Source organism: Stegastes partitus, unplaced genomic scaffold (assembly GCF_000690725.1).
Source record: "Stegastes partitus isolate 25-593 unplaced genomic scaffold, Stegastes_partitus-1.0.2 Scaffold741, whole genome shotgun sequence".
Taxonomy (NCBI): domain Eukaryota; kingdom Metazoa; phylum Chordata; class Actinopteri; family Pomacentridae; genus Stegastes; species Stegastes partitus.
Genome location: NW_007578472.1, coordinates 80,815 through 101,279, shown reverse-complemented (window position 1 = coordinate 101,279; position 20,465 = coordinate 80,815). Strand labels below are relative to the sequence as shown.

At 39.8% G+C, this 20,465-nt stretch overlaps 1 protein-coding gene across 1 annotated transcript; it reads left to right on the top strand.

Moving 5' to 3' along the window:
* The first annotated feature begins 13,660 nt into the window (after window positions 1-13,660).
* Window positions 13,661-18,534, top strand: tmem72 (transmembrane protein 72). Its single transcript, XM_008291383.1, has 5 exons — window positions 13,661-13,845; window positions 16,301-16,367; window positions 17,076-17,147; window positions 17,448-17,587; window positions 17,869-18,534. Exons 1-5 carry the CDS (start codon window positions 13,770-13,772, stop codon window positions 18,291-18,293), a joined length of 780 nt encoding a protein of 259 aa, XP_008289605.1. The 5' UTR covers window positions 13,661-13,769; the 3' UTR covers window positions 18,294-18,534.
* Window positions 18,535-20,465: the final 1,931 nt, after the last annotated feature.

Here is a 20,465-nt window from a genome sequence, read left to right as displayed (position 1 = left end):
CAACAGACCCGCTGTGATTAGTGCTGTGACTTATACTGGAGATAAAATAAAAAATTTGCCAAAAACCCATTACGACAATTATGCGCAGTTTTTAGTATTTGTCCAGCAGAAAATATAAACACACTTAAAGTGCCGTGAACAAAGTCAACCACTGTTTATGATGGTGACGTATAACAGTGAGCTTGTGCAATAGTTTATCAAGCTTACATCATTTGTTTGTGTTACGATGCTGATAAACTAACTGGCACAAAAAAAAAGTCTGATTAACTGCGCAAAAAAGAAAAAGAACATTTATTGTAATCATCGTTTTCTCCACATGGTATGATGTATGCACCGATTAGCACGTGTTTTTATAAGAAAGCCCGTGACCTCTGTATCGGTTAGCACACGTCTGGCACATGTTGGAGGAAGGAGAGGAAGGGCTGTGTGTAGCCCTGTATGAGTACCCAGCTGTGTGCATGCATAGATGTAGAAAGTAATGTGTTTCAGTACATTAAAAAACGTGAAACCTGTCGTTTGTTTTACTCCGTTCACTTTCTTTCCCCTTCAACTCAGCCAGTGGTTAACTCTAACATCTTTGTGATTTTGCTCTTGTGATTGTACAAATGTATTGCAATGTTTGTTTTCCGATTTTGTGGTGTAAAATGGCGTTATGTAATATTCAAAATTCAAGTGAGTCCTCCTGGGTGACAGTGTTGAATCAAGAAGTGAGGGTTTACGACTGTCGACACCAAGCCCACATCATGTTTGGATCACTCATTCGCCATCTTTGCGCGGTCGCGAGAGGCCACGGTGTTAAAGGTCAGGACTGTGAGGATATATCATAGTGCGACCTCCATCAAGCAAAGCGACCGTGAAATTTGGACAAGGTGCAGTGTCAGGCATCACTAGCCAGCTAATCGACAATTTTTTCTCAAAGTGTGGTATGTGCAGAAGAAATGAAGCTCGCTGGATTTCCCCTGAGTATGTTAAGGAAATCTGTTTTGTATAGTTTGAAAAGTTGAATCATCTTTTTGCATGTCATTACGCTGCAAATCCAGAATTTGGTTTTCTTAAGCTTGTGAAGTTTTCCAGAATGTTAGCTGTTTGTTTTTGTCACATCCTGAAGAGTAATTGGCTAAAGTGGTCAAAAAAGTATTCAAATATTCTTTTCTACGTAAAGGTAGCGGTACCATGTTTTAAAAATACTCCAATACAAGTAAAAACCATATATTTTTAGTAAGGTAAAATAAGTAAATGAAATGTAAAAGCATCAAAGGTAAAACTACTTATAATGAAAAATGGTCCAGGTGAGAGTTTGTGATATTTTTGCATCATTATTATTAATAAACAGTAGACGTGTAAATAAGATAAGATAAGATAAGATAAGATATGCCTTTATTTATCTCACAGTGGAGAAATTCACATCGTTGATATAGAGCAACAGTGTTGTTTAATTGAACTTCTTGGTCAAGCTGGAGTTATTCTGAATGACTCAATATTTTTGTTGCTTAATCTGTAACACTGTATGCTTTAAACAAACATCATGTTTCAATTAATCTAATAAGGAGCCAATAACTATAGCTGATAAAAGTGTAATAGTTCCCTCTGATATGTTTCAGAAAAAGCTCAGCCAAAGCAGAACACACAAGTAAACCTTATTTCCCATCACTAGCTGCATGAGGTAGTTTTGTCTCAATGTAATTTTTTTTTTTTTTTTGCCGTCGGCTGCTGAAAATGTTTTACTACTTACAACATGTTTTCACAACTGCAGCAAATGTTGAGATATGAGAGTTAACCAATCCATGTTTCACTCACTGTACCTCCAGAGGCAACGGCAAACAGAATTTCAGGCTTCATTTACCTGTTGGCCTTCAGGGCATGTAGATTGCTTTTACTTTTGTTTTAGTTTTTGCTCAGGCTGGCATGCATTCAGGAATATGCAAAGGGTTAACAGTGCTGTTCAGATGCGTTATGATGAGCCAGTTTGGAGTGAAACAGACTATAAACTCATCGGATGTTTGTGCCAGTTGAAAAACTGCCTTTCAATTTCTGGGAATGATTTCAGGGGGGGAAAAAATTCAGTGGAGAGGAATTCAGAGGTGATAGAATGTGAAATTACGGTAATGTTTTATATGGAAAGTGATAACTCTTTACTTACTTTCATTTAATTTCAGACACACAGGTCCATATCAGTACAAAAAACAGCATGAGGGCAACAACACAGATGTAATCATAACAAGTCTATGTTAATTAAGACACATACCAGATGTATTTTCACTGCCTCCAAAAACAAGAGAAATACCTTTAATCATTTTGTGTAATTTGAATAAAGCCATTGTGATTATATTTCAGAATAATCAACACATAAATCTGCACATAAAATACCTCAACACAGCATTAAAAGATGGAGACATTGCTAGTCACAATGCCCGTCTTGTCCATCTTGGGAGCTTAGACATGATTCTTAATGCATTATTAAACGCTATCTGAAGCGTTTTCATTTTTATTTGTCTATAATCCTCACGGGCTACTTTGACGTCATCTCATATGAACTTGATGTACTATTTATATAAGCTTGTGCATACAATTTGCAGCATTGCCTCTGCGTATCATCACATACATCAGTCCTGATGAAATGGCTAAAATATCTTACTTTATTAATGACATTTAGGACTTGATCTGTCAAAGCTTTGCCGCAGCTCTTCCTTGGTTTAGGGACTCATGATGGCACTCCTTCAGAGTAAAATTTCACATCATACTGCACATTATACCTTGAGCAGACTCTAAATTATCACAATATGGAGACATAAAGTCATCAGCATACATCAGAATGCTAATAAGACGATACAGTTTTACACTCTTTCAAGAGATTACTCATATGCAGACTGAGGAAGACGTGCAGAGGAGAAGACCTTGTTGGTCAAAAACTGAACCCATTGCTCTTGTAGTCTGATAAACAATTTACCACGAGTAGTTTGGTCAAAAGATCAACATATCCAGGAAACATATAAATATCGCTGTGTTACTTCTTTTATACACACCAACACCTTCCTCTGATGCTTTTATGTACAAATCTGTTCCGTGTTTGTTTTGAGACCAAACTGATCATCAGTGGTTGTTATGTATTCCTGAAGCCTGTCCAGCCGAATTAGCAGCGGTTCCTAACATTTCTGGAAAGCCATCGGATGAAAACCAGAGGCGCTCTGATCAGAAGCTGACGTTTCAGCGCCGAAGATGTTAGAGGTTGGAGTAGTGCCACAGGTTCATTTTATAGCAGAACAAATGATTATAATTTTATTTTTCTTTCCAACTGAAACCACCTCCAGTGATTAACACCTACCACGCTGGGATACGCTGAAACAATTACGGTCGTTTCCACCGATGTTATTACTGTAACTGGATCGTATTCTTTCATATTTGTGTAGCCATTTACGTGCGGGACATGTTAAACTCCAGCGTTTTGTTTCTGCGTCTTGTGAAGCATAAACACACATTTCATCCATGACTCATTACTGTGCTGAGTTTCTCCGTTTAGACAAATGGTCCTGGCTGAAAAGAGACCCTCGGGATCTCACACCCCACACTCACCACTTTCAATAAACACAGCTTTACATTGTCGCACTTGGCAGGCATTTTGCATCAGGAAATGCGCCTGACCTCACTGTTAACCTTTCATCCAATCACTTAAATTGATCCTTCTGCTTTTTGATTTTTGCTCTGTGCTTCTTCATCAAGGGTGTACAATATTTCCGGTCGTTGCCCCTTTGTTGCCATAGTTACTGGTCCAAGCAAGGATGACCCATGATGTCAGGGTCATGAGGAGACTGCTGAGTGTTAAGGAGGTCCTTGCACTTACAGGCATGTCTTACATCACTGAAGCTAAAGCAGCAGAGATGGTTGAAGCGTGGCCATGACCTGTTGATGGAGAGCTTCTGTGTGGTCAAACAGGGTCAGCGAGTAGCGGGGAAAGGTTATTCAGGAGTGACAGGAGACCTACATTTATGCAACACATCCATCCAGTGCCAAAGCAAAACACTTCAAACCGACAGAGATCTCATCCATCCTGCAACCCCATAACTATTTTATCTTCCTCTACTTCTGTATTTAATGCTGAATCAGCTCAGTGGGAGCATTAAGACTTCAAGGTTTTCTGGAATCGGATCTTTGAAAATAATATTTGAATCGTCGATTTAATAATATACATTATGTCCACCCTGTTTTATTAAACGCAGAGTCCATCTGTTGTCACTCAAAGCTCGTTAGCAAATCCAGTTATGGAAACAAGAAAAGTTGGGGAACGTTCTCCCTGTGCGTCCTCTCATGAGTCCGATGTGATTTATGTGTGTGACAGGTGTTCAACAAATACTGTACACGCACACACGAACACACACTTAGCTTCTATTCCCATAAAGTTAGCAGAGAAAACCTTTGCGGCCCTCTCATTAGGAGAACAAGTGTGTGGATGCCAGAATAAACAATTTCGAAATTTCTGTCATCAAATCTGTCTATTCTCATAACACAGAGGCGAGTACTTTTCTTATGAAGTCATTTAAATCCATGTTTAGGGAATTAAAATGTTGCTCAACATCCAGAGCACCCTGAGAGAATTGAGCGAAACTGCATCCCATCGACCACACTGTGTTTGTTCTGTTGTTTTTAAAAGTGATCTAATAATAAAGTTAAAAAATCGGTTTCATTATGATGCTTGACTTCACTCTTGCTGCCTCACAAAATGAACAGAAACACTCAAGTGAGTCCCTGGAAACGAATTACGCTCTTCAAAAACTCACCCTCTTTCTCCTACATGTGCATAAATCCATCGTCCGCATTCACTTGAAGCACGTGCAAATGCAAACTAGCAAAAAAGCCGAAGCGATCTGCCTCGTAGGCTGTCCTTGATTGAGGCTTTCTCTTATTGGTACAATTGGGCAACTGCCTGTGGTTAGAAAAACCCAGCAGCATGGAAGCATTTAACCAGGCTGAAGGATGGCCCTCACCCTGACCACCACACACACCCGTAAAACACAGCCATATGTAAAGGATTGAGAGGATGATTACTTCTCTTTTGATACTCAGCATAAGGGCAGTAAGCATGACTAATGACACGGTGTTTAGAATGTGGCATATAATAGGACGATTTGACTCTCTTAACCTGGATCTTGTACTCAATCTTTCAATTTATTGGCCGTCTTTAAACAGAGCTGACAACTGTAAAAACCGCCTCAGAATTAAGGGTTGTGACTGTACACAGGACCTCTTATTTTTTTTCTTGATTTTCCTGCCTTAAGGACAAACAACACACCTAGACAACATCTAATTTTTTTCATTTTATCTTCTGGAATCTTTTTCTGTCCAAATCCACGCTGACAAGTCAAACAGCAGCTAAACTTTCGCTTGGTTGGATTCCAGTCGTCCTGAAATGCAGAAACAGAAAACTAATTGCCATCTGTTTGGGGCCTCTGTGACTGTTAAATTCAATTCTGGTTTGTGGCCTTGACCCACACACAGGGAATAGACAAATTTACATAAATACTGCACTTTATTATAAAATGGCAGTCTGTGGGTTGCATGCCAGGTGACTAGATTTGTACTGCTTACTAAGCTTACTGTTTGTTAAGTCAACTTTTTTCTGTTTACTGGAAAACTTTGCGTGTTTTACATTTCATTTTATTCTGTTTTTATCGTCGTGCCTTTGAAATGCCGGTAAATGCAACCTGATAAGACCCAAAATTGTTGTGGAATTTCTGTTATTAAGTTACTTAGTTTGAGTCCTTCTTGCTGAGGCTGTTACATTTTTTTTGGTCTATGCCTTGAAAATGTAGTAAAGATTTCAGTCCTTAATTTTGCAATATTTATTCATGTCTCACCTTAACCTTAAACCCAAGCTGGGTTTGTTCCTTAATGTTCCTTAACTTTTCATTCTTTCTGTCTTATTCACACTGAACTCAAAGTGTGTGAGTGTTTGTGAAGTTTAAGTGGTCTGTGACTCGCCTCCCAAAGCAATCCTTGCAATCATTCCATCTATTAGCTTTACCCACTTTGTCCTGCAGAAAACCGCAGGGGACTGAAGCCCAGCCAACACAGGGCAAGGGAAATGCCTGGACAGGTCACTAGTCTGTCACAGGACTAGCACAAAGAAGCAGACAACCATGAATGGTCACAATCACACCTACAGTCAATTTAGAACCTCTAATTAACTTTCCATACATTTCTTTGGACTGTGGCTGGAAGCATCCAAAGATCACCCACACTGCACCACAACGCCACCCTCCAAAGGCAATAAAAGATCGAAATATTATTTCATTGTCTCCAAAACTAATCTGGCGACAAATGATTATGTCCACAGTATGTTATGTAAAAACAAATGTATGCAAAGCCAGTTATGTGTTAGGATGTTTTTCAGAGGGCATCTGTGTAACCTTTCCCTGTTTTATTTCACTACGTTTACCTACATTTACTAGTGATATGTGAACCATCACTGGTTTTTTACAGCTCCCAAATGGACAATACACTAAGAGGATTTTCCACTTATATATTTTTTTTTTAAAGATCCTTTTCTGTGTTCTGTGATGAGAACATAAAAATCCCAGGTTAGCTGTGTCACCTTACATACACACACCACACGCTGACATACACCAGGGTTTCATCGCAAAAGAAAAACCTCCCGTATCCACTGTCACACTCTAACAGTCTATTGCCCTCAGTAGGGTATTCACGATTGTTGACTTCAGCTTCTCTTTTCTTTTTCCCCCCCCCCGTCTTTTATATCTCTTCTGAAAGCTATTCTTTTTTTTTTTTTTTGAAGTGGAATTTCTGTCTCTGAGGACCTTCTCAGAAAATCTTTACAGCCAGGCCAAATTACCGTGAAAGTTTTTCTTCCACTCCTGAGTTGAAACAAGCAAAAAATGAAGAGCAGATTTTCATGACTAAGGTTTGGATGCCATTAAAGAGATGCCGGACTATGTTATGAGATTTTTTTTTTCTCCTGTTTGCAATGAAATACTGCACCATTTCAGATAGTATCAAGGTTAAGATGATGTTATAAAACTCTGTGTTTTGAATGGAGAATATTGTGGGTTTTGTTGAATGTTTTATTCATATTTTTAAATCATTTTAGATTCACTTCCGTCTGTCCGATTGGAATTTTCTGAAGAAGGCAACATGGGCCAGCTGGGCCATATGGGAGACTGCCATTAGTCTGAAGGGAACAGTGGGGCTGGGGTTTGTGCTGCAACCTCTTGGTTACAGGGCAAATACTTCATCTTTAAAGACTTTGCACTTAAACCACAGAATAACAGCTCATGGGACTGAAATGTTGTTTCATTCAGAAAGAAAAATTAAAGAAGAAAGATCAGGACTCCTCAGTACCAAGGCCAAACTCAGAATTGCTTACAGTTCTCTTCTCTGGTTATTATCAATGTATGAATCTAATTGTGTGTGCACATGTGTGTGTGTTTACTCATGAGAGGGATTGCCCTCTCATGCTGCATTCCTTAACCTTGCCTCTGCTAGCCCCTTAACACTCATCGGTCCATTCTGAATCACTGTTTGAACGCACAAACTCCAATTCAAACCAATGCTTATACCCCAGCACCAACAATAGTTATTTGCTTAGTTCAAAACCAGTTTTCTCTTACCTTTTCTGTCATCTATAGGGGAATTTACTCATTGATTCACTATGTGCTGCATGCTATTTTCACCTTAAGAGTCAAAATGCCTCCAAGCTTTTAGTCTTTTTTGTAAAAAAGTGGGATTAATGCTGCTGTCGCTGCTCACATTGAAAGGAGGCAGTTGCAGAGGTTTGGGCATCTGATTAGGATGTCTCCTGGGAGCCTTCCTTTGGAGGTTTTCTGGGCATATGAAACTGGAAGGAGACCCCCCAGCTGACCCAAAACTCATTTGAAGGATTTCATATCTCACCTAGTCAGGGAACACCTCAGGATACCCAAGGAGAAAGTGGAAAACACTGCTATGGAGATGGAAAGTCTAGAATTGTCTGTTTTGCCTGCTACCATCGTGACCCGATAAGCAGAGGAAATTTGATGGAGGGATGGAAGGTGATGGATGCTGAGTGACTAAACATGTGTACAGATACTGCGGTCCTGTAACTGATCAAGATGATGGCCTGGTACAACAACATCCGACTAGAATGACAGGGTACCTTTTGTCAACCTCTCATTGGCCAAAAAGAAATTCTTCACTTATCTAGACAGCTCATCTGATGGTATTTGTCAGAATCAAAAGCATTACATTGTTTCTGTTAATTAGGCCTGTCTGTGAGATGAAAAACACACTGGAAGACTCAGAGACCAGTGGGAAAATGAGAGAACACTGTTTTGGCTCATGATAATGTGCTGCGATTTAAAGTGAAAAGGACAGAGAGTGATCTGCAAACACAGTCCCCACAAGAACAATTGATGACCTCAACAGTATGCGCTGAAAACGCAAAGCAGATCAAAGTCATGTTCTCTTATTGCAGAGGATGACTCAGGGTTGGCCAAATCCAAAACTAAAATAGAAAAGACATGACTGTATAACATTCGCTTTGGAAGAGAAAGTAGGGATAAGTATTTAGCTATGTATTAGAGAAGCTGGCATCAGATTCACAGTGGAAAACCCAAGGATTAATATCCATTAATACCAATGCACACTATTGGTTTGTGAGAATCTGCTGTGATTGATGCAAAGTAAACATTTCCATGTTGTCTTTAGCTATTTCGTTTGCATCTGGGAATCAAGACTTCTCACACATTTCAGCCAAGGCATGGTCTGCAAATCAATATTAAGCGCTTAATAATGGTGTAAACAGTCTAAAGAACACTTTAAGCATTGCTTAAAGCAGCAATAATTAATGTTTTCATATGAACAACAGATCACTTGACTACATTTATGTGAGGTGAAAGCTTGTAGTGATGAATCAATAGAAAATGTTCACACAATTCTGTTTCCACTTAGCTTTACAGAGCATTTGAGCGTCTTTCAACTCATTGTTCTGGTTTTCTGACTGAGTAGTTTTGACAAAGTTAAGGGGGGGGGGGGGGGGATATAAGTCTTACATTCAGGTGTATCAAGTGGACATGAAAATGAGTCCAAATTAATGTTGCTCCATAGCTGCTAGATATGTAAGATTTAGTTAATGCATAAATAGTTAAATAGTTATTTTTATATCATTCTGATTTGGAGACAGGAGCTCCAACACATTTCCTGATGTTGTATTTGGTTGTACAAATGAAAAGTGGCAGGTATGGTCTGAAAAGTGTGCGGGGATAGATTTTCCAAAGCTATGTGACCATCTAGTAAGCATTTCTGACAGAGTACACCGACTCCTTGAATAGTTGACTATTTTCAAGGAAGTTCCTCATACCGATTTACGGTAAATGTTGTGTTCATCGTTTGTTTCTGCTGCTCCCAAAAAAATCAGCTGCTGTAATTTTAAACACTTTAAAATGTTTGACTGCATACTTAAGTCTTGCATGAGATTGTTGTTACACAGACTTTAAAGCAAAGCAGAAGTATGATTTGATCACATAAACATAATTTAATCTCTCCAGTTCTCCGTTAACACTGTTAAGCTGTGGGGGGTTTGGTGATATATTTAATCTGTGTTGACTGTAAGACACTAAGCAGCGAGGCATTACACATCCTCTCTGACTTTCCAAAACTTTCCCTATAATTTGTAAATCTGTTTCACAACCACATATTTCCCTGCTCCTTCCCATGTCTGTATTTCATCTTTCTGTGCGATGCCGTTGACCTTTTGGTATCGCTGAAAATGGTATCTGAGAAAAAAAAAAGAGCTTAAAAGCAAGACTTTGGCTCAGTGTCAGAATGTAAATCCAGTATCCAGTTCATGAATCAGCTGGATAATGACCACTGGCTGCACTGTACCATTACTTATCAACCACTAGGGGACTCCCCTGCATTCGTAAATGTGGTAATTAGGCTCCTCTATGGCAGGATACCTGATGTTTAATTCTGCGTTCATGCCACATTTCTCCAACTAAGGTTTATACCTTCCTGTATTGTGTCAGTATTTTGGGAATCCTTACAGCTCTCCGGTGGCGGCAAACTGTTGCAAGTTATAATCAAGAGATTGTCTGAACAAAGCTGTGAAATGCAGTAATAAAGCTGCCGGTGTAATTAAGATTAGAGTTGTTTTCACTGGTTCTGACAGGCTCAGACACCCACGATGGACTGAAAGAGGCTGGATGGGGAGGACAGTAGAGAGAGGGTGAGGCATGGTCCACCCCGGCCCATGGGCACTGTGGAGAGAGGCTGAGAGCGGTGTGAAGCCGAGATGATGAGGAGGGTGAAGAGGCAAAATGAGGAGATGATTACAAGGCAAATGGACGTGTGAACAGGCAAGTGAAAGCTTGAGAAGAGGACTAGAGGTCAGGTGGGCAGGATGGGTGTTGTTGAGAGTGGAGAGGAGATGTGTCTGTACAGCTGCACAGACAGAATGAAAATATGAGGTTGTATTTATACTGTAACTCTAGATTTACAGTCTCACTGGATGGCAATCACTCACAATTATTTAAACTGCTTCACCCTCTGGCATATGCTGACGTTTGCCATAAAACTCACGATGTACATTAAATGTCAGCAAGGATCCCCACACAATACACAGTGACTTATTACCGTAAATTGTGTTTTTTTAAGGCCGTTTCTGTGTCATCATGAGGCCCAAGCATGTCAAATAAACATATACACACACACACACACCACCCGCTGTGGCCGTAGTGGCATGGCTGAGTTAGCAGTGCATAATTCTTAGCTCATGTTTGTGTGGTTCGTGAGCAACAATACACTGCAGTCTAAACATACACAGGATTCAATCAAGACTTATTTTCATTAAATCACTCAGAGTGTGTGGTCAAAGCAGCTGAACATTGGAAGAGTTTGTTCCTGGTAAAACTATAGCTGAGGTGATATGTAAAAGCAATGTTCACTTTTTCATATAAGCATTAAACTTGGTGCACTAGTCCAGTTTTGGGCTCTAAACATTTTCAGAAATGGAGCCATCGCAAAAGTAGTGAAAGTTTTACCTTCAGTCATCACCAGCTTATATATTTTGCACCAGATCCCCTGAACCAAACGGGAGAACAAGCCAGTCCATCCTTAAACGCTGTTAAATTGCAGCTTCGTGAAAGACTGTCAGGGTATTGCAAATAGACCAAAAAAAACGTCTCCTTAGAGAAGACGTGGCGCTGAAATATGTTTTTTTTTTCTTCTTTTCTTTTTTTTTTTTCAGTTAGTCTAACATTTGAGGCTAAATGTTTTAGTTATTCCTGAATATTGTCTTCTCTATAAACTTTCACAGTGTTGTCAGAGTTGCATGCAACAGACATGATATTATGAGCTCTAGTCTAGGTTATAGGATATTGTTACTATTTTCTTCTCAAAACATCTCTTAATGTTCACCTACAAAATTATGATGTCATATATAGTATCATTGTAATCCTAGATTATCAAAACATATGAGATGACATCGCCTTTTCTTTATCATGTTAGGTTGAGGAGAATACATAATTTGCTTTTCAATCAGTAAAATTGATAAAAAGAATAAAATAAAAATATAAATAAAAAGAAAGTAAAATTGCCACCGTTGAGTGTTCATGCAATGGTTCCACGACTAGAAAATGCTCTGAGCCCCAAACTGTACAAGTGCGCCAAGTTTAATTCTTTTATAAAAAGAATGTGAATGTATTGTATGTTTGTAAGTTGTCCATTAACCAGTCAGTTTGTCTGCAGAGTGTCCTTGAGAAAGACACTGAACCTCATTTGAATGATACCTGTGATACTATCTCCATGTGAGTGCTCGTGCACACATAAAAAAGAGGCACACTGTAAAGCACAATCAAATGATTAAAAAAAAAAAAAAAAAAAAAACATAACAATAAACCACAAAGTTTGCAGCTTTAAATTCTAATGTGTATACTGTGCAGTTCTGTTTCTTCTCCTGTATCCATCCCTCAGACAGGATGAATGGAAGACTTAAAAACAAAAATAGAAAAAAGTCAGAGAAAATAGATAAAGCTATTCCAGGAGGTTGTATATCAACTAAAGAATTTATTTCTTATAAGCATGAAGCATGAATGAATTGTTAAAGGAATCAAACTCAGTGCCAACATGCTGCTGTTGAGCAGGTGTAATAATCACCATGCTCACCATCTTCATTTAGTTTGTTAACATCGTTTAATTAGTACTGCTGATGGAATGTCATTGATTTTGCAGTAGTTGATCATAAACCAAAGTAGTGGACAAATCAAATTTTTGACCTGATCATGGTACCATATGAAAGGTATCATATGGGACAAAGTTATTGCACTTCCTTCCAGAATGTGTGCCACACTGACCCATCCCCTAGGTATTATGACCTTTCGATATAAATAATTGCTAAAGAACTGACAGCTTCATGGTGGCACAGATGGAGGTTTCCAGCTGGAAGGAACATGAATGTCAGCATAAACTTTCATAGCAATTCATCCAACAGCTGTTAAGAAATCTTAGTCTGGACCACAGAGGACAGACTGACCAACATTTACTTCCCCGCAATCGTGGTGCCAATTAGAGTATTCCATTTGGCGTAACGCATTTTGTACTGTAGTTTTTGCTCCACAGTTTATACACACTCACTTACTCTCCATGTCGTAAATGCCACAAATAACCTCGATGCTAAGCCGGAAACAAGGGGAACTGGTACAAAAACACAAGAGTGTCTTTGTTAGAGATTTAAGGAGATTTACGTAGCTTACTTTGGCCTCTACCAGGAGTCAGTGTGTGTGTATGTGTGTGAACTTTGTGACTCTGACAGCTTGTTCCAAAAGGCCTCTGCTGTGTCTGAACAAGCTTTCACCTCAGCCAAACCTGCGTCAACTGATTATGTGGGCTTGTATTCACGCATGATCAAGTGTGTCAAAGGGAGTCTGTTTGTTCTGGTGTCGTTTTATCCCATATCCACTGCATTGTTGCACTATTAGCGACTTGCAGACAGTCACTGGTGCATTGAATAAACTGCGTACTAAGTGGAGGTTGTTTATAATATCTGCAAACCTGTAAAAAGTGCTTTTTGTTTACTGACGCAAGCTGTTGCATTTTTCGTCGGTTCTCAGTTCTGCTGAAGCAAAGTTCCTCTAGATGGATGCCAAAATCAAAGCAGCACGTCCGACTGCGCCAGTGAAAAAAAATGGTGTTTGTGTGAAGTGTTTAAGATGGTTTGATTACACCGATTAACCAAAATCCACACAATGAGATGAAATTACACAGACAGAAAACAAGGGGAAGCTGGAAGGAGGGGACAGAGAATTCTTTGGTTTGGAGGTTGCAGATGTCCTCTGCAGTTCAAGGTTGCACACAGACTACTGCTAATTCTGAATGTTTGTGTGAGCTAGTTTTATTTTCATTCAGATAATTTTTAACCAGAGTTAATGACAAATGTGATATGTGCATCAAGTGACCCTGAGCTGAACAGTTTCACCTTGGCGTAAAAGGCAGAAACCAGCTCAGTGGTATTGTGTGTGTGTGTGTTCATGTATATGTGTGTGAGTGATTAGCAGTTACTGGAGCAACAGCGGCACTGAGTCGCAAACCTTTCTGAGGTAAACTCGTCCATTCTAAGAGGCTCCACATCATGGCACCAATGGATTATGTGACTTTAGCTTTTTTACCATTTGTGGAGCTCACAGTCGATCAAGTATCTATTGTGCTTCTTTAGTAGCTGTTAGGTCGCCAACTATTTGAAATAGCGTTGCAGTTTTAAAGAGTGAAGAGGGAAAGTATTTGAGGTCATGGGGAACTTAGAGAGCATATGGTGGATTGTGGTGGAGTCTGCCTGCAGGATCCTTGGTGTTTCTACAGCAACAGGTAAGATAAAAATACAAACAAACTGACAAAAATCAGAGTTATTTATTGTTCCAGCATGAGCCTGATTTACTTCTTTGGATCCACTCGTTGTTGCAAAAGTGAGTCCAGATCCTCTCCGTAAAAATACGAACAAGAAGTCACGATTCACTATGAAACGTAGACGTAGTCTTAGCTGTGCTAGTAGTAGTATTTAGACTTCTTCATATCTGTCCAATCTGTTAGAAGTGATGTGCTCAAGTAATGTTTATCCATCTCAATTTCCATAATATCCCATTTTTAGCAACATTTTCAGCTCTTCTGTGTGGGAGAGACATTCAGCTCAACTTTTTAAGAATTTCCTACAACCGGAATGATAAAAGATGAGATGATGATGTTGGCCAACTGTTTCTTGACCTCAGAGAACACCAAACCATCTCTTGGCTGATACATAGAGCATAATAAAAACATGCTTGATCATACATCACCGTGCTCTTGTTGTCCCTCCTCCTCTGTCTTCCTCTGGCACACCGGGACAGATTGCATGCAGCTCTCTGGGCTGCCTTAAATCATCATGGGGGAAATGGCTCTCTGGTTGCTGCCTCTTTCAAAAAATATGGGACCCCCTATACTTAAATTCAACCAGCTGCAGACACTGAACATTTACCCAAAGACATGTGCCTCACATCACACCAGCAACGAGTCTCTGTATCCAGCTGGGTTATTGGGTTTTCGTGATGCAAGCTGTTATGTATTCACACCTATTTGAGCTTTCTGTGCATTATTGTTTTTTATATGCATGTGTGTGTGTGTTTATTGTATGAGTGTGTGTTGCTGTCTGGCTGGTTGTGGGTTAACAGGTCTGGGCTGTCCTGTTGGCCTCTGTGTGTGTTCTATATACAGACATACATGCAGGAAGCACACACATGTTAATATCCAGCTGGTCTATATGCAGCGTTAATTCCTCTCACACACTCTAAACCGTTTAGTCACATTCCCCTGATTTCCCTCTGGCCCAGATTGTATCTCTGAATTTCTGGTAAGCAGGCCAGAAAAAATTGCTTCCATGTGTTTACTGTAGCAGCGATCACCACTTAACCATGCTTACCTCACAGAGAAAGGATTGGTTAATAAAATGGTCTTTTATTTATAGTTTTAGAGGCTTTGTTGTCATCTCATTTCTTATCTTCTGTCACATCAACACAGCCATATTCAGTTCATGCACCACCAACAGTGTTTTACTGTTAGCACTCGGATTAGGGAAAGTTCCCGTTAAAGGAATAACAACAGAGCCAGGCAAGCAGTTTCTGTCTTTATGCTGAGCAAGCCAACCGCTGGCTTTAGTTTCTTTTTCACAAGACAAAGGTGAGAGTGTTATCAATTTCCTTTCCTAACTTTAAAAAGAAAGCGAGAAAGCATGTTTCCAAACAGTCAAAATGTTCCCTTCAAATATTAGAAATAGGGCAGAAAGAGCAATATAGATCAGTTCAATTAAAACAAGTATAGATGCCTGAAGAAAAATCTTTTTAGCTTCTCCCACTAGATTTAAGCCATAGATGAAAGTCAGAGGAGATTTGACATCTTGCTCAAAGGCGCTTCAGTAAAGCTGTTTTTGCAGAAAAAGGGGGGAAAATTAAAAACCTCCTGTTCCTGTCCAGTATGCCTTTTGTAATCGGTCCATGTTTCCATTTACATAGATAAACAGATGAGCTGCATTGAATTGGATTGAACTGAATTAAAGAAGTGCAGTTCATTTATACAAACTTCTGTGTGCCATCTTGGCCTTGGCTAAGAAATTGTAGTATACCACTTCTTAGCCAGGGCCAAGATGGCACACAGAAGGTTCTATCAACATACTATGACCCTTCATGACCACTTTTTGTGTAGATTTTTTAGAAAGTCCTTGTTGTGTTTTGCTGGCATAGGTCAGTTCTGTGATGGGTTAAATGTCCGCTCAAATAAAATGACCAAGTTTACTGTTACTGACAAGGTAATTGGAAGCATGAGTACACTATTACCAAAGCTTTGTGACCATGACAGAAACAATTGCAATGATTACCAGCATAAGGTGTCCCTGAATGTCTTTAAATAATGTACATCAGCAGGTCAGTAACACACCCTGGGAGGTAAAGTATGACTTTCACTTTTGGTCAATTAAAATGAGTAATTTTTGTGTTTCAGATTAGTTATTCACAAGTGCCACAAACATCAAAACAGCAAGAATGCAGTAAAAACTACTTTGAAAATCACAAAGAAGGAAAAAAAAGGTGCAGAACAATAAAAGCTCAAAGTTGCATAACAGAGGAAATATAAACAGCATTTATAGTTGTTGGAGAGGTTTACGTTGAGCAGCTGTCTCCAGCATAATGAGAAAATCATGAAGTAAGTCTGACATCTGGTGGACAAAAATTGCTCACAAGTACCTACCAGGAATTCTTTTTAAAAAGGAACTAAGTATATCCTGCTTCTTCTTTTTCAGTGTTGTGTGCTGTGGGAGTGGAGACGCTGCAACAGGGAGAATTCAAAAGCCTCGGCATCTACCTTGTGTAAGTACGAAAGGAATATGAACCTACCGAAGCACTTCTGACTTTAACAACAAAACTGGTGGTATTCCTAAGCTTCAAATAAACTATCTCTATTTTAATATGATAAAGAATGTGTGGCCTATTGGGAAGGAGTTAGAAGGATGAAACAGGGTCAGAGGGCAGAGAGGAGACCAGTCCTCCCCTGCTGCTTCTTATAATCTCTGTGACTCATCGCCAAACTCCCACGGATTCACAGGAAAACATCTCTCCAAGGACACTAAAAATGCATGACTGTCTCATCTGTCAGTGCACACAAAACAAATTCAGATGGACACTGCACTCACACAGAAAGTACACAACTCAGCGATAACGTTTGACAGAGAGGGCAGTGTTTGATGATGGTTAGTCTTGGGGGCATTTTTCTGGTTGGCTGGATTGAGATGGTCATCAGAGTATGTGAAACCAAAGCAAACAAGGGGGCATCAAACTGTAAAAAGGAAAATGAAGAAAAAACACAATTTCTAAATGACAACCCCTGTGCTATTTATGAAGGTATTTATGTAGGGCACTTCAGGCCAAACAAAAACGAGAAAATGCAGTCTTAATCCTCGGCTCTAAATACTGGGAAACTGACCTATTTAGATCCAGTTTACACAATTTAAAAACAGTTTACTGATTGTATCTCTGAGACTGTATCGGTTTCATCAGGCTCGACATTTCTCCCCCCAGAGCGTCGTCTGTTGGCATCATGATGTTTGAGTTGGCCTATTTTCTGGATGCTCTCCTGGTCATGTGTCTGCCGTGAGTACACAACCCTCATCTGTAGCATATATGCTTGGTATAAATACCACATATCACCGTATAATTCTCTAGGTAGGTAGTATTTGAATTTTATCAGCGTGAGGTCCAGAAAGAAAGTCTAAACACAAATTCTCATTTTCATCATTCTGTCATTGCGATATTGGCATGAATGTATTTTGCTGTCCTTACTGTAGTAACACGACTCCTCGCTCTTGACGGGTATAAAGATATCGCTAAAGCTGCTCGTAAATTGAACCTGCCTGGATGTCTTCCTCATCTTCTTCCTCTTTACCTCCACAGCTGTCCTCCAGACTGGCAGGTTTTTGTGTTGTGGGGGAAGATGGCTCACATTGGGGGCTTCCATAAATTTCTCTATTACTCCATCATGTCGGTGGTCTGCTTCTTGCACCCTGTGTTGGTGTGGCATGCGGTTATCCCAGGTAAAATGGCACCAGCAGTGTTTAAAATAATCATGATAGTATCTATTTATTGCACTTCAGTGTCACATTTCAAGCAGGAAAAGCACAGGTTTAGCTAATTACATAAATGATAGCCCTGTTTTACTCAAGTATTCCCACACCATGAACCAGCATACCCAATACTAACTGAATAGAATCAATAATGTAAATATCTATAGCCATTTTTTTCCTACTGTAATATGTCGAAAAGTCTCTGTGTAAAAACTTCCATAGAAAAAGATAGCTATAATTTCTCACTGCAGGGACAATGCTTCTGGTGACAGCCTTTTTCAACTTCATACTAAGCAAGAAAGCCAAAACCAAGTCTCCCAAAAGGCCACAGGAGAGCTACAGCGACCAAGGCCCGACCACCGTCTGTGTGACAGAACGAACAGGCCCGGAGAGCACTTTCTCTTTCCTCCATATGGTGAGAGGAGAGGGGCTGGCACTTGCAAACACAGATCGCTGCCTCGGGCTTGGGGAGAGAGGAGAGAGCGTCCAGGCTATGCTGGAGATGGAGCAGACACCTAAAGACACAGACAGGGAGAGGAGGTGGTGGAAAGAGAGGAGACTGATATTCTTCAGAAGCAGGGAGGAGCCTGTGGAGAGAGAGATGGAGGAGATGGACGGATACCGTGAGCCTGAGCCAGACACCACCTCAGACACTGCACCTATGATTACTGACTGAACGCTGCTCTGCCGGCAGACTCAGCTCGTTGCCGATAACACACAATGGAAAGCATTTTTAATAATATTTATGCTGGCTGGGCACAACTGGCTGGTGCTTCACTATGGCACACTAGCTGAAAATATCCTTATAAAAGGTCTGACAAGCCAAAATTAGCATTTCTGAGTGTTTGGTAATAAAATACTCTTTTATTTTATGTGATTACACACTGAAATATAAAGATTATTAGTGTTTTTATATTTAATATTTTACTGATTTGTATATTTTTTACTTCAAAAAGACATCTCTGTACAAACTAAAACACGTGAGAATTGTTATAAGTATTTTGAATCACAATTATTTGAGATTCAACTGTATAAATTCAAAGAAATTAAACCATTTGTACCTCCATGTGCATGTGGGGGGCTTTAGGCCCGTTTTTGCAAAGCCACCACTGATTGAAGAGCGGACATTAATTCTGGCAATCCAATCCAGTTACTGCAGCATACATTATTCATAAGGCAATAAATTAAATCAACTGTTTCGTTCATTCAGAGAAAACGTGTGTGTGTGAGACTGAGACTATAGCAGGCGTTGGAGCAAATGCAGGTGCATGTGTTCGTCACATTCAAGCCTCCTCATTGTGTGTTTGTCATGTGTGAGCCGTGACCATGGAGACAGAGCTCTGGGAGGAGTGCTCACGTTATTATGGTGATGAGAGAAATATCAGATCGCCTACCAAAGCACCACTATGTAGACCCACCAACACACGTCTCCAAATCGTGTATTAGTAACGTGCCATATGCTGATAATATTAATAGTGTGTGTGTGCAGGCCCAGCCTCTATAAATCACCCTTATATTAGCATATTTGTGATACAAAGGCTGGTGTGAAAAGCCTGTACTATCATTCCATTTGTTTTCCCTTTTGTTTCATCACGCTACAAAAGACACAATTCTCCATACAGACATTCCTCTTTTGTTCAGGTCATAAATCAATAGCGTTTTCTTCTGTCAAAACACACACACACACTGTATTCCTCAGTCCTTTGTTCACTGAACTGCAGGTATATAACTGCATGTAGCCTTAAGAGGCAATCTCGCTGCAGCATCAAAGCTAAAGAGAGAATCAATAAAAGCACAGAGCCTTATTCATCAGACAGCACCTCACTGAGAACTGGGGGTCAGACAGCAGCCACGTGAAAACACACACGCACTTGAACAGCCCGAAGGTTAAACAACGGGGTTGCTCTCCATATCTGACTCAAATGAAATCCCCAGCAGCTTCACGGTGTCTATAGTCCTTCAAAAATTTAACATGGTTTTTGCAGACATGACATGTGAATCCAGTCAGGAGGAAAGAGGCATTCTGCTGTTAAATGCCGAGAACAGAGAGTCTTTGTTGAGAGTTTTCTGAGGTCGCTCCCTGGCCCTTAATCTGAGCGGTGTTATTATCTTCACAATGATCTCTGCTCAATTAGCAGCTGAGTGACCCAGTAACAAACTGGAGGAGAGGGAAACGACTTCAGTGTTTCCAATCCGCTTCCATAAATGCCCCGCCAGCTTTGTCATACCCACATCCTTTAGAATGAGCTGTTCTCTTTGAGGGAAGTTGTTCAGCTGTTGGAACAACTTACTTCCTCAGTGCACGTTAAATCATAAATCCTATTCTTGCACAAAGAGAGAGAGAGAGAGAGAGAGAGACTTCCTACAGTTTGTGTTTCCACCCTACAATAGTTTCCTCGATGGCAAGTCCAGGCTCAAAAACAGGATGGGTGAAATAAATCTTTACAGGTCACAGGAACGTCTTCCTTTACTTCTTCCTCTCTTCCTTTAGCAGGGGGAAAAACAGAGTAGGTGGTTTAGATTTTGTACTACTGCATATGTTACACACAGAAAAAGAAGAGCGGCTGTTCTTTGTATTGTTTGCATAACTGGTTTGATTGAACTATTTTAAACAATATAACACAGTGTGGAAATATTCACAGGACAATAAAGGGAAAGATACAAAATGCAAACAGGACTAACTAAAAAACAAAAAAGCATGTTCCAGCAAAAGCTGGTATAAAAAAAAATACCAAAAGTTAATACAACTTGTTGTCTAAATGGAAAACATGCTTTTACAAAGTACTTAAGGGTTTGCAGGTTTTTGTGGTTATTTCCAGCAAGCAAACACATCTATTGGCTTTATGCA

Coding starts and splice junctions, on each gene's coding strand:
- tmem72 (XM_008291383.1), top strand. CDS start 13,770: ATGGGGAACTTAGAGAGCATATGGTGGATTGTGGTGGAGTCTGCCTGC. Junction 17,148..17,447: donor CTCCTGGTCATGTGTCTGCC/GTGAGTACACAA, acceptor TTACCTCCACAG/CTGTCCTCCAGACTGGCAGG. Junction 17,588..17,868: donor GTGGCATGCGGTTATCCCAG/GTAAAATGGCAC, acceptor TTCTCACTGCAG/GGACAATGCTTCTGGTGACA.